We start from the raw sequence: 15611 nt of genomic DNA on the forward strand, positions 1-15611 counted from the left end.
GCTACTCTGTGCCTTTTTATTAGTGAGTTCAAACCATTTACATTTAGGATGATTATTGATATATGAGGATTTCTATAGCCATTTTATCTTTTGTTGTCTGGTAGCTCATTGTCTCCATTATTTCTTTGCCTTCTATTTCTATCGGTTAATTTAGTTTGGTGGTATTCTATGATTTTTTTCCTGTTTCTTTTTTTTTTTTTTTTTTTATGTGTCTCAGTTCTTGATTCTTTTGTGTGTGGTTACCATTCAGTTAAGTAAAAGAAAGTTTCATATATACAACAGTCCTTTTCTTCAACATTCATCTTATCTCCAATACACTTTGCAAATTCACACCTTTACCTCTTCTCGTCACAAATTATCCCTATTTATGCTGAGTTCATTTCTGAGTTGCATTAGCAATTAGCTTTTTATGTTTTTACTTCCTTTAATCTTTACGTGATATTTAAGTATATAGTGCCTTATTCTGAATACTGGTTGCCATTTCCTGCTTCTGTCTGTTAGTCATCTTATTCAGTTTTGCCTTTTTCTTTCAAGTAGAATAACCACCTTCCATATTTCCTATAATACAGGCCTTGTGGTGGAAAATTCCCTCAGCTTCTGCATGTCTGTAAAAATCTTTATTGTTCCTTCACATATAAAGGATAACTTGGCTGGATACATTATTCTTGGCTGGTAATTTCTCTCTTTTAATAGTTTGAATATTTGATTCCAATCCCTCCTGGTTTGTAGAATTTCTGCAGAAAAATCTGATGGTAATCCACCGGCCTTTCCTTTTTAGATGACTGTCTTCTTTTCCCTGGCTGCTTTGAGAATTATTTCTTTGTTATTAATTTCTGACAGTTTTAATATGGAGAAGGTCTTTTTGGATTGAGATAATTAGGTGTTCTGTTTGCTTCTTGGATTCGAGGATCCAGTTCTTTCCATAGGGTTGGGAAGTTTTCATCGACTATTTGTTTTCATAGGCTCTCTGTTCTCTTCTCCCTCTCTTCTCCTTCTGGTATACCCATTATTCTTATATTGCTCTTCTGTATCTTACTTTTTAAATACTTAGCGTTACAATACATCATAATCATACTCCTATGTGATTAGAAATCTTCAGGAAAAGTCATTAACAACTATTGAGCCAGGGTACCCTGACTGTTTTATTTCTAATATAGCAATGCCATAGCTAATTTGGATAGTCATTGGTTCGTTCATTCCCTTACCAAGCAATACCTATAGGCCAAATCATAGAAATATAAAAATATGTTTAAAAAAAAAAGATGTTTTTTCTGCCATAAGACAATTATTTACTTTCTGAAAGTAGTAACATTTGTGATTTAAATAAGGAAGCTATGTTTGCCATTCAAATCAGCAGGAAATGAAATTATATGTATGATGTGAAAATTTATTTCAAGGTAATAAAACTATGAATAAAGAACTCTGGACGGGGATCAGTTAACTTTATTTCTGAATAACATACAGATGATGACTAAAGAGAAACAGCATCAAAGGAAAGATAATACTGTCTTTTCTATGCATCTATTTGTCTCCATTTCTCAGGATATGAGGCTGTGGTAGGCGGATGATCAACCACATGCCAATTGTCACTGATGCCCCATTCAAGGAGCAACATCCAACCTAGTCTAGAAAACAGTCTTTTTAAGTAGGCCCAGGAAGATCTTTATTAAAAATGAAAAACAAACCAAAAAAAACTTTATTATACCTCAGGCCATAATTATACCTAGTAGCTTTAAATGTTTATCTAAAACTGACTTCACATTTTTCCTGTATTACAGAATCATATTTGATATTCTAGATGTTCTGCATTGTTTTGCTGTAGTTTATGATATATAACCCCCATTCTGCATTGTTCCTTATATTTTTTGACTTTGAAATCTAAATCAGAAAGCAATACTGACATTCATGTGTCACGTTTATGAAATTACAGGCAGACCTTGGAGATACTGCAGATTCAGTTCCAGACCACCACAATAAAGTGAGTACCACAATATAAAGTGAGTCATGTGAATTTTTTGGTTTCCCAATGCATATAAAAGCTATGTTTATACTATTCTGTAGTCTATTGATTGTACAGTAGCATTGTATCTGAAAAAAACAATGTACATACCTTCATTAAAATATACTTTATTGCTAAAAATTTCTAACATCCATCTGAGCCTTCAGCAAGTCATAATCTTTTTGCTAGTGGAGAATCTCATCTTCAATTTGTAAAAAATCCAATTATCTGTAAAGCTCAATAGGTGAACTGCGATAAAATGAGGTACAGCAAGTCCTCACTTAATATCATCAATAAGTTCTTGGAACTGCAGTGAAATGACATATAAGGAAACAATTCTACCACAGGCTAATTGATATAAACAAGAGTTAAGTTCCTACAGCACCTCATCAACATTATAACAAAACAACATCGAATGAAACGATGTTATCCAAGGATCTGCTGTGTATGCCTGTGAGTATTCGGTAAGTGGTATTCAATTAGTTGTATCTCCGAAACTGAGAAGGCCCAAGTATGGTTGGAATTTTTTACAAGGGAAGTTATTCTTGGAAATTTCTACTTACATCCCATGAATATGTATTTTTGTATTCCCAGTAGATATATGTGCAATTTTGTCATGAGTTCTACTTAATTTCTTCCTTTCTGCTATATGGAATTGCTTAATTTGCCCTTACAGCCATCATAGAGTTGAGGTGGTTTCCTTTAGAAGCTCTCATCACATTTAAAATCATCTTCCCCCACAAGCCAGCTACAGTAATCTAATTCAAACAATACTTCCTCTATCAGTTCACAAAGTACCTATTATATAACTATATCAACATTTATCACACAATTATAATTGTGTCATTTCTTGGCTATCACTCCACTTTGACTGCAAATCCCTGGAGGAAGATTATGTCCTATTCATCTTAGTTCCCTAGCACCTAACACAGGAATTCTCACCTGGTAAAACCTTGCGAAGGTATCTAACTGAATCAGAAGAATCTACTTCGAAGCATTTCTGAGAACAAGGGAGATAGGTGTTTCTGGCTTCTGAAGATTGCTATCTACGATTCTGAGCAGCCTGCCTGTTTATTCTCCCCATTGTCAACCTAACTCTAAAGAACCATTACTATCAAGTCCATGAGGAAACTTAAAGATGCAATATACAGGCGTTGGAAAAAAACAAAATTGTTCTGTTTCCCAGTATGAAAACTGGTGATGCCTATTAAAGATTTATAGGAAATCTGATTTTCTTAATCTCTTTATCCCTTATATAGAAAAGCTACAAGAGATTTTCTTCATTAAATGCCCAATCAACAGGGATTAAAAATGACTCAGCTGAAAAACAACTTCTAGCTCTGCAAAGGGATATGTGTCTCCTTAAATGTGTTCTGTATATTGAAACTAAACACACCATGGGAACCAGTAACTTCGGTGGATTTTAGGAAATGCCTTTCATTGAATTAATCTATAGTAGGTTTTTCTATATTATTCTCCTTTTGCTTTAGGCTTTTCATCGAGGTATTTTGTTTTAATATCCTTTTACACTGAGGTGGGAATTGTATAATAAATGACAGAAAATAACATGTTTGTCATTGAAATACTGGTTCAAAGCTGATACAAAATTAAATCTCATTTGTCAGGAGTCATATTCCACAAACAGTTAAAGACATCTTAATAATGGGAAGCTATAATCCATGTATTTTACCTTATTTTTTCAACTTATGATAAAAATGGAAAAAGATTTAACTTTTGAGATTATTTTAAATTATATTTTTAAAGGAAATGCAGGCTAGAGACAATTTGAAAACAACTAAGCTTGTTTAACTAAAAGTTCTTTGAAGAAATTTCAATGCTTCTCAGAGTTTAAAATTTTAAAAAGAAGAAGAGGAAGAAACAAGTGAAAGTAACTACAACTCTGCGAATATACCACCACTCCCAAATTCAAGGTGAATTTCACATCTTGTTACATAACATTAATATTCAAGTCTCATACTCTAGCAGAGTTCTAGGTAAATCAAAGTTTCAGCATCCAGACATTCCATAAGGTACTTTACCAAAGTACTTTACCAAAGAGATGAAATCTGGACTTCCCACAGTTAGGAACATATACCAGGAAGGTAGTACAATTGTTCAAAGACCCATTTTAAAAAAATAAATAATTTAATCACAAGCTTGGCAAGTGATACTGCATCTGTCTTTTACAACTCATGATATGCTTGTAATTCCTTGGTCAGAGTTCAAACCATGTTCTAAGATCTCGGTCATTGATCTAAAGTACCTTTTCAGCTTCCCATTCTCCCAGGGTAAATAAAGTTAAAATAAAAAAAAACTAGTAAATAAAATCACAACAAAAGAAAGAAGTTCAGAATACGAAGCCAAAGAGTTCATAAACATCTTTCACTGGGTAATCATTAGATGGGTAAATAAAAAAGTATGTGATTAAACATCAACAAGTTAAATGTGCATAGGTTAACGCTCCTGGGAAGGATGCCATGCACCTCACTTGTCCATGACAGAAGCCCATCAACCATTTCTTGCAAAATCAAGTTATACTGTGTATTTGAATATATTAAAACAAACAAACAAAAACAATAATTCTTTCACAAAAAAAGCAGCAAAATAAATGCAACTCATATAACATTTGAAGGATATATGGTCTATAAAGTAATGAAGTCTGATTAACAAACTACAAAATTTTGACATTGGAATGTGCAGAGACTACTGAAAGAAAGGACCCACAGGCTACATGGTAGGAAATAAATCCATAGCTTGTCTAACTGTTTAAAATGTCAAACAAAATTATAAAAAAGTTATAAAATGAAGAACTAAGTAAACATAAAAATGAATATAAAATGGATCATTACCTAAGTTATCCAAATAATTTGTATTGGATAAATTTTTCCAGAAAATTGCTTTTAAGTTCACCCTTAATTTTGCAAATTCATCTGAAGTTCTGACTCTAATGTCTATCAACAATTGATAACAAAGTAAAATGTCTGCACAGAGGTGATGAACAATACAATTATTAGGACAATTTAAATGCTAGGTTTCTTCATCAGCCTAAGTTATTTCTATGATTATGATGTATATACGTATGAACGAAGTGGCAGTTGCCCCAAATGAAAATGTTTGCATTAAGCATATGCTAAATCAACACCATTGTGTATCTGAGCATAAACTGAAGATAAAACACTGCACATTATGATTCAATCAAAAACCTCCAAGATACGTTACCTGCCGCCTCGAGCACTGAAAGGCACTACATGGATTCCCAGAGGCCCTCCATCGTTGGGGACGTGTACGAGCTTTACCATATCACTGTGAGACAATGATGAATGAGGGAGCATGAACATGGACTGTAAACAAACCAAACCAAACCAAAACAGAACAAAACAAAAAAACCACAGCAACACAGACATACAATAAGTAACAAAAGAGAACAAAACAAAAACCCCACCAAGCACACAAGCGTGTACATACACATTCTGGAATATAAGCATGGTGATGAAGGCAACGTTAAACACTACATACCTGACCTCTAGTCTGATGGCATGGAGGGAGAGCAATCATCAGAAATAACTACATTAAAAATGACATAAAACCATTTCCCTCGGACCACTCTTCTATGTAACCTATGTACACATTTTGCAAGTCAAATCTCTAGAATTCCACTAAAAATGTACCATCCCAATATCTATTTTCAAGGGCAATGAAGATTAACTCAGTGAAGGTGTTGCAGCTAAAAAGCACTTTTATAATTTATACAGCGCTCCGATATATCTCATATCGTTGAGTCTTCCATCATCCAATAAGGTCAAAGTTTTGCCCCTGTAGGTGACAGTCCAGATGTGATCCAGCTATCCTGGTTCCCCACTATTCCACAATTCCAAGCCACCATTTCCTAACTGTTGCAAGTACAGGTTATGAAACTTTTTTCTCAAAGTGAATAGATATCCACTAAAACACAAATAATGTTCATAGAAGTGTCGGTAATTGAACTTTAAAGTCACGAAGCTATTTACATGAAGTAACGAGAAATTACTTCTATTACATAACTACTTTACTGTTAAGCAATAAGCCTGGATTTAATGAAAATGGGCGTATTTTAGAGACTGTAAATGTCCTAAACCACTTAAATGAGATTTCACTTTCTTTGCAGACTGCTGCGTGTGTTTCTGTGTGTGTGAGTATTGTATAAAAGTCTAAACAGTACTTATCTAACAATCAACATTTGGATATAGTATTTTAATTAAACATCTAGTTTAAGCAAGGTAGACTTGCTTAAATAAATGACAAAGGTCACACTATAGTTTTTATATAATGGAAAATGGCAATTCTTCCACTGTATTTCCAAAATAATAACCTGAAGTTATCCTATATTCTATGAATGTCCTGGTTATATAATACAAGGACTAAAGAAAATTAAAGACAGGAATATCAAACAAATAAAAACAAAATGGAAAATATGTGCACAGATTTAATCACACACATAATTAGGACAAAATAAAAATTTTGCCGTACTAAAGTAACACTTTAAATGGAATTTAAATTTTTTTATATTTTCATAGAATTTCACAACATCATATTTTAGATACTTTTAATACCATTTAAAATCTACTTAATGATTGGTTTGTCAACTAAGAATAGTACGGTTACTTTAATAATTTTTTTATTGTACATTCATTCTAAAAAAATTACGACATGGCAAGTATTTTGTAAATGTAAATACTTAGAGAACACTGGTTACTCTATATCCAAACATAATCTGATTCTAAAGCCTAATCTTACTGAGGAAGTTCTTATAGCCTTCCCTTGTAAGACTAAAAGAAGACAGAAAAATACAAATGTTAATATCTAGATCCTCTAACTTTTACCCAAAGTCAAAGAAAAATTTCAGAATGACTGCCCTCCCTACTCTAAGCTATCAAAGGAAGAAGTCTGGAAAACCCTTTCCATTTAAACATGCCAATATTTAAAATAATTGTACCGTTGTGATAATATAGGAACGTTTTACTTTGTCTTTTTATAATTAAAATCATGTTCAAGGTCTCTAATCAATAACCTCTAATTTTTCAAATACCTTGAGAGATTCTATTTTTTCAAACTATACATATATATATATATATATATATATATATATATATATACACACATACATACTAAAATGGCTAATGTTTACATGATCCAACTAGTTTGTCAAGTAAAGTATGTCTACAATTTTTTTTATTTAGCCAAATTGAAGACCAAATGACCAAAATACTGACATACAAAGCAATCTGAAAACAGTTATAGTGCTGTTAATACGACAAACATTGTCAGTCAAATACTATTTGATATTATAATTTAATAGTATTTGCCAAAGCATGAAACTCAGGACAGTTACATGTGAATTTCCATGCTATTCTTTTTACATTAGATAATTATTAATAACTCAATAGATGAAAGATGCTCTTTGGACAACAAACCAATGCCAGGCAAATTTTAACTCAGCACAAACATTCCGCATGCCATATGCTTTTGGAATACTTGCTGCTATCAGCGATGCTACATATATGCTACAAATTTAGTGAAAATCATCAGTAACTCACTCCAGAGAAAAGTTGGGCATGTTCTCCAAACCAGTGTCGGCATGTCCAACTGGTTCAACACGACTGTTGTCTTCTTCTGTCCCATCCTCATCCTAGGAAGCAGAACACAAAGAGAAGTATACTCTGCGTTACGTTTATTTCTATAATGTGAAAGAAAACTGTATAAAAGTGGAGTCCACTTGGCATCGTGATGATGTCATAATTAGGTCTTCCCCCCAGGGAAGATAACCTTTGATGATAAGATGAGTATGATGAAAAGCTGCATTTTAAAGCAATAGTCTCCTGAGTTAGCATATCCCAGGAGGCGAACAAAACATCACTGTGATAAGAAAAGAAAACATAACTTCTAATTAATGTGAACTTTCTTATCATTTTACTTCACTTTTTGGTGTATGTTTTAGGAAGTAATTATACATTATTACAATATTATAACATATTAATAAATAAATGTACATGACACTGAGGATGCATGTTTAAAATTTTTACTAAACAGTTGAGACATTATAAACTTCAATGACTACCAAACTCTTCCAAGTCATATGTGTCAGTTCCTCAGTTCCACTAACACAGCTTGTGTAAAGGAGTATGAAGTACAATCCTTGTCTCAAATCCTTCATCCTATGAAATTTCATATAAAGTTACCCTGAGCCAATCAACTATTAATTATCCATAAATGCATTAAGATCTTAGTTATACTTGTAAAGAACCACTTCTGTTTACTTCTGTTAATGAAAGACCCAGCAGAGAGAAAGGCACACACAGCAATATAATCAACACCCACCTTTGTATGCTTTCTTTTACAAAGGCAACATTTTATAAAAATTATGTTCCAACATGTTGTAGACATTGGGATTGGTTAAGTATGCTGGTACACCAAAAGGTGTCATGTGGAATAAATGTGATGGTTCATAAAAATAAATGAAATGTCACCCAAGAACACGCCTTACTTTATAATCTTAGTCATTGTCTTTTCATTAAAGAGTTCACTGATGGTTAAGTTGGCTTCTCAGGATAACTTGAATAATGATAAACACGCCTGACTGATATCAATGGTCTTATTAACCAAATTAGAATATTTAGAAAAGACTCAATCTCCAAACTCAGTGGCTGCGAGGCTCCTGGAGGTTTTACCTTGGACCGCAGCGTCTAGCATCAGTAGGTCAATACTTTGCTAATGAAAACAAAATCATCCCTAGGAATCTCTAGGGCAATAAGTTTCCAAATACAACTAAATAAAATTTACTTAACCTATTTCTTAGAAGTTTATTTATATATATATATATACATAATTTATATATAATTTATATATATGCATACATTTAATTTGTTAAGTTTATCCTTTCTACTACATAAATTAGGTAACAGTGATTCATATGCTAACTCATTAAACCACCTACATGAGAGTCTACCATTAGAGAAAAAATTTTATATTTTTAATCATGTATTTGAAAGACTCATAGTAGAAACGTATAGGATGTCAACAGAGACATCAACGAAAATGATAAGCAAAGGTTGTAAGTTCAAGATACAGGGTCAAACAGTATTTTAAATTATTGAAGCAATAGTAAGGCAGGGCAGAACAGTTGGTAACATCCAGCTGGCATTTCCTCTGAGAATCTACCAAAATAAGAAGCTGACTGCACTCAGTTTTTCTATGAGTTATAGATGGGCTCCCTAGGTCCTCAATGGCAGGCCATTGCATGAAGCCAAGCTACTTCAAGATTGATGATGCCATGTTTCCAGAGGCTCTAATATGCACTTCTTAGTCATCTATCTCTTTTAAGCACCAGCACATAATACATTTCAGAGGTTAAGCAGCATCTTGAACCTGCCTAGGAACCACACTTTGAATGTAAACAACTCCCAAAATTATGTTTTTCCTTTGGGAATGGGAATAGGGGAGGTGAGCAAAGTGACTGTTTATAAATCAGATGGGGAAAAAAAGATAATCTTACAAGTTAAAGACATTTTGTTTCCAAAGGCATTAATAATTTAAGCGCCACTGAAATGCAATCACGATGTATGACCAGTTGAACCACCTGTGTCGCACAATGAAGCACATAAATGAAATGCCCCAAACTGCAATGATAAAACAGTAACTGATTGATAATGTACACATTCCTTGTTCCCACAGTGCCCGTTATCAGGAGCCCAAGACCTTGCAGAATATTATTTCATGAAGCTTCATACGGTGCTCAGTTTACAGAGCAACATTCACTGCCCTGAGGTTGAGCTGCAAATGCTCTGGGAACCACATCTTAACAATTTCCCAACTTCTGAGTGTGTAAGTATCAGCTTCTATATTGCTTTCTTTTATTGTTTTATACTTTTAAAAAGCTGTGACTGAACACAGTTACTTTTAGCAAGAGTTATAAACTGAATTCCATTATAACCATAGTCCAGTAATCACCCCTGATCTGGGATACATTCCAAGACCCTCAGTGGATGCCTGAAACCACAGAAAAGTACCAAACCCCATATATGCTGTGGTTTTTCCTATACATATACACCTATGATGAAGTTTAATTTACAAATTAGGCACAGTAAGAAATTCACAATAATTAATAATAAAATAGAACAATTATAACAATACACTTGTAATAAAAGTTATGTGAATATGGACGTCCCCCACCTGATAACTGATCTGATAAGTGACTAACGGGTAAGGTGCATATACAATCTGGAGACACTGGACAAAGGGATGAGTCATGTCCCAAGTGGGACAAAGTGTGATGTCACACAACTTAAAACTTATGAATTGTTTATTTCTGGAATCTTCCATTTAATATTTTTGGACTATGGGTCACAGGTGACTGAAACCATGGAAGGCAAAACCGTGGATAAGGGGAGACTACTGTAAATGAATCTATTATTTATGTCAAATCAATATTGAAGACCTATAGTATTAATTTAAACTACACAGTGTTAAAAGATTTCCAGGTGAGTCAATAAACTTTTTAAACCTTTCCCTTCTCTCCATTTTATAGAAAGGCAGAGTGGGTAGAAGCTCAGGTTAGAGAATTAAACAGATCTGGGTTAGACAGATCTATCATATGCCAATTTAATATCCTTTGTCAGGTATATATAGCCCTTCTATATTTCTAATGCTTCGTCTATAAAATAGGAATAAAAATATCTTCCTAGAACTACTGGGTCCTAGGTAAGTAAGAAGGTGAAATGAGTAAGATGATGTCTGACACACAATAATTGCCCAGTAAATACTAGCTGTTATTGAAAAGAGAAATAAATGATCAAATCTGACATAAAACATATCTCAATAAATGTTTTAGGGTAATGTTACATAACTGTAAGATATTTTAAAAATACATACTCATCCACTCATACTTTGTGCTTTGCCATACAATTTAATATTAAACATATTACCTACTGCATTAAATACAGAACATATCATCTACATTTTAGAAACTTTCATAAAATCCAACATTTGTTGTGCTTTACAATATACAAAGTACTTTCACTGGAAAGTGCCTTTGGAATGAGAAAACATGTTAAAAAATATACACTAAATGCTATATACAATCAAGTAAATGGCAGGACGAGGAAAACACTGTGGGTTACTGATTGAGGAAATTTTCAAAGAGAAAATAGGTATCAATAACGGCGAAGGGTCTAAGATTTTACCCGACTTGAAAGCCCATAAGTCACCTGCCATGGCTTTACGAATGCCGGCAGCAGAAACGAGACTCCTGGGTCAGAGACAAAGGACAGTTTATTACAGCGATAGCTTTAGTCAGAGTATCATCCCTTCGTGCTCTGGTTCCTCAAGCTAAAACTCTCACAAGGTGATATAAAGAGGGCCAGGGGACACTGGCACACACAGAAGAAATATGAACTTAGGGAAGCCAAATCTCTTACACAGGAAGCATGCCTACTCATTTCAGTGGGTGAAGACATCACACCCATCTTCCAAGGCTTTTTGCTATACACGCATCCTTGAAAGGATAGTTCAGAACAAGATGTGTAAAAATGCAAGAAAATTGTGGAGAATTATTTCTGAACCACGAATTTAATCTATGCATTGTCAAATGGTACCATTTGTATGATTACTACCATGCTTCCCCAAAAATAAGACCTAGCCGGACAATCAGCTCTAATGCGTCTTTTGGAGCAAAAATTAATACAAGACCCAGTATTACATTACATTACATTATATTATATTATATAAGACCCGGTCTTATAGTAAAATAAGATCGAGTCTTATACTAATTTTTGCTCCAAAAGACACATTAGAGCTGATTGTCCGGCTAGGTCTTATTTTCAGGGAAACACGGTAGCAAACTAAATCTAGGAATATCATTAAGAAATGCCCTAGGATAAATGTCTTCATCCTATTAACTACCAACAACATTAAATTCTATTAGATAAAAGAATCATATTTCCTATGTCAAGGAAAAACTTATTTTTCAGTGTAGAACTCTGTTCAAACAAACCAAAAAAAAAAAAATCAAGTGTGAAAGTTGAAAAAATACTTTTCAGACATGCAAAGTCTTTACTTCCCATGGACTCTTTCATATAAAAAGCTATGTTGGTATGTGCTCCAGCAAAATCCAGAAAATTCAATAAAACAATGGACAGAACCCAAGGAAAGTCCCAGAATATAGTGAAAAGACAGCACAGAGAAGCAGAAACCAGTTCAGATTAGAGCAGCAGGATGGAGAGGTGTGGGTTATCAATCTCCATGAGAAAAAGAAATTAATAATTGGTCTGATTTTTTGAATATTGGGAAATATTTTGACAAATCTCATAGAGAATGTGCATGTGAGCGGGGGGAATTAAAGATATGTACAGGGAAAACAAAACAAATTTTTAAAAAGTCAAACAAATTAGCTGCAGGAACAACAAAAGAAAATGTGTAGGAGAGGATATTTAATCAGAGTGCCAACTTAGTTACGCAGGGAGCAATTCTTACATTACCATATAATGTGACACTGGCTATTGATGTAGCAATACGGAAAAGATGGGAACATGGAAAGTGAAAGTGGCATAAAAGGAAAATCTCTCACCCTCCATAACGGCACGTCAACGGATGTCATAAACCATTTATTTAGAAAAATGGAAGTAAATACCACAACAAACATCTGTGTAAATTGAAAGTTGCTGCCTCTGGGGAGAGGGACAGGGAACCAGAAGGAACAGAACAGAGAGCCTGCTAGTGTTTATTAATTTATTTCTATTCTGACTAGATATTGGAAAATGTCCTTGGGAGGAACAGTCTGCACAGCTATCCAGGACCTCTTCTTGTAGGTCTCCCAGCTCACAGCTCAGTTGCAGGGACAGACACTCACATTAGCTGGTTGCAAGCACTGCCCTGGCTTATAAGTCTCTTGCCTCAGAGAAACCAGTATCTCTTATACCAACACCATGTCCATAGCTGCTTGTCGCATATTAACAGTTTTTTGAGTGCAGATGAAATTTATCAACCAGAGGTCACTTTCACCATACAAAGGTAGTTGATGCAAACTTTATCAGGCTTCCAGAAAAAGGAAGCCAAAAAATAACCAAAGTTTAAATTCATACAGAAGGACAGGGAAAGATTTTGTTAACCTTTATACCATATTTTATTGATCTAAGCAAAAATTTTTTTAAATGGAGTCAAAGGAGAGAAAAGAGTTGTGAGAAAATGTATATTTGATAAGGATGAGTTTTAAATCAGGTTAGAAATTTGTTTTAGACAAGTGGAGATAAAAGCATTATGTGAACTTATTGGTTCTCTGCTTCTAGTAAAAATTAATACCCTTACTCTCTTCCATAATACTAACAATACAAGGCTAATTCTCAGCTGAAAAAAACCTCAATTGAAAAAGCCAATAGATGCTACATTCTGAAATCATAAGCACTCACATGAACTATGTGTTTAAAAAAACTAAATTTGGCTAAACTAATTATCTTTTCATTTTGAAAAATTATCTAATTGCATCTTTTCCTACTTGAATATGAAATACCATCTCTACATTCACAGATTTAAAAGAAAAGATACACAAAACTTAAGGGGATGCCAATGCAAAGACTACAGGATTAGAAATTACAACACTTAAAAGTTAAATCCTGCCTCCATCATTCACCATATAAACTAAAAGGACAAATTTTGTACCTGGTTTGTTTACAAAACAAGGAAAACAAAGCACACTGTCTGCTTTAAAGGAACATAATACAAACTTCATCTAGAAATCAATCACCTTATCTACATTCATACTGAGGTCCAAGGAACTGAGTATTTTAAATATGTATTACGTGAAAAGAAAAGCCCACAATATCAAGAAACAATTTATCATTTAAAAAATATTTTATGAAAAATTAAAGTTATACCTGTCTACTTAAATTTCCAGCATACCTACGTTTGATTTTTATGTTTAGGAAGCACAAAAGGAAATGAGTTCTGATGGCACTGTGTTAAACAAATTCACAATAATTTTTCTCAAGTGTTTATATTATTCTCAACAGTTAAATAAAGTAATGGGTTCAATTATATTTCTACAAAAATGCTCAACTAAATGGTCTTTTTCACACTTTTTAGAGTATTTCCAAGATTTTCCAAACTTAATGAAAGACGTGTAAACTATTAATGAGTTATAGTATTCCAGAGAAAATATTTATTTGGATGTTGACAGCAGGAGTTAAATGACTTTCGGGGGGGATCATATTTGATGGAAAATAATTCCAAGGGGAATCTGCCCCCAAGTCCCCTAAGTATCACAAATAGGATTCCAGAAAGCTTTTGTGTTAATGTTGCCACTACTTGATTAATTGGTCCAATCTCCAGAGAAAAGTAATTTCCCATCAAACCTGGAAAACAACAGAAAATATGTGGGAGGAGGTGGCTTCAAAACTGACAATGATAAATCTACAGCAACCTTTCAAAGACATAAAATCAGAAAATGTGTAATAATTTTACTTCATAATCACTATATCCCACTAGAGCAAAAGCATTTATGAAAAAAATTCAAATATTTTTAAGGACAGACAATACCAGATAATAAACAAGATTTTTAAAATAAAAATACCTTCTAAAATAAAAATATGGAGAGGAAAATTGATAGTATTATACTTTTAAATGCAGTGTCGCAAATTATAATAAAAACTGTGCTCTGCAGACCCCAGAGCTCAACATCAAATAATTTGGGATTATATAATATCTCAGTACATGTGATGTTGAGTATTACATGTGAACTTTATCCACCTCAATCAGATTCCTAAATTCTCTTCTCTAGCTAATACTGATTAAATGGAACAGCAAACATAGTATTTAACACAGTCCAGGAAATTTCCATTTGCTACAGAAATGAAACATTTCCTGTCTTGGAGCACACACAACAACATGAGTCCACACAACCCAGGGCAAGAGAAGAGTCTTTTGAAAACGAACAGATGGTGCTGATTTATGGAAGCAATCTAACTACAGAGAACAACAAAAAGTATGTACCTTTGCACCTGTTACATGCAGAGTGGGATTGTGGAACCTCAAAATTAAGTTCCAAAATGTAAGTCTGCTTCGCATAGATTATTAGAATTGCAGAGCAAGGAGGAACCTTATTGGAAGATACCTAGTCCAACATCCAATCATATAATGGAATCTCCTCTTTCTTCTTCCATTTCTTCCTGTGCTCCATGACACACAAAGGAAGCCTTACATATTAATGCTTACCAACAATCACTGAGTCAATAACTAAGCCCAGCAGCCCACCTGACATCATCTGCCTCATTCCTACCCACATTTATCCCAAACACATGACAACGCAGGTATCTATCACCACCTCAACAATACAGAGGTCACTTGTTTTGCGTGAACACGTGCAGCTGCACCATTCACATTCCTTCACCACACTCGAAAGGCCAAATGGCGGCCATTAGGTAACAGGGTTTTAATCAGTCTAATTAATCTGGTTTCCAATGTGTCTTGCTTACCATATAAACACCAGTTTGTTTTCTTTCGAACATGCCTGAAAAAATACTCTGACTTATGGATTGTTAAAATGTACAGTTTTGTAATCTGACCAATCTTGCCTTTTAAAAAATAACAT

At 33.8% G+C, this 15611-nt stretch overlaps 1 protein-coding gene across 14 annotated transcripts in view; it reads right to left on the minus strand.

Moving 5' to 3' along the window:
* The window catches only part of PARD3 (par-3 family cell polarity regulator), a 609985-nt gene that overhangs the window by 265917 nt on the left and 328457 nt on the right, over positions 1–15611 (minus strand). For all 14 annotated transcript variants that reach the window (XM_033105853.1, XM_033105850.1, XM_033105852.1 and 11 more), the window contains 2 exons: positions 7573–7664; positions 5219–5302 (listed from right to left, as the gene is read on the minus strand). In XM_033105853.1, coding sequence (XP_032961744.1) covers positions 5219–5302; positions 7573–7664 — 176 coding nt within the window. The remainder of the gene's footprint in view (positions 1–5218; positions 5303–7572; positions 7665–15611) is intronic.

This window comes from Rhinolophus ferrumequinum, chromosome 5 (genome assembly GCF_004115265.2).
Source record: "Rhinolophus ferrumequinum isolate MPI-CBG mRhiFer1 chromosome 5, mRhiFer1_v1.p, whole genome shotgun sequence".
In the NCBI taxonomy this organism is placed as follows: Eukaryota; Metazoa; Chordata; class Mammalia; order Chiroptera; family Rhinolophidae; genus Rhinolophus; species Rhinolophus ferrumequinum.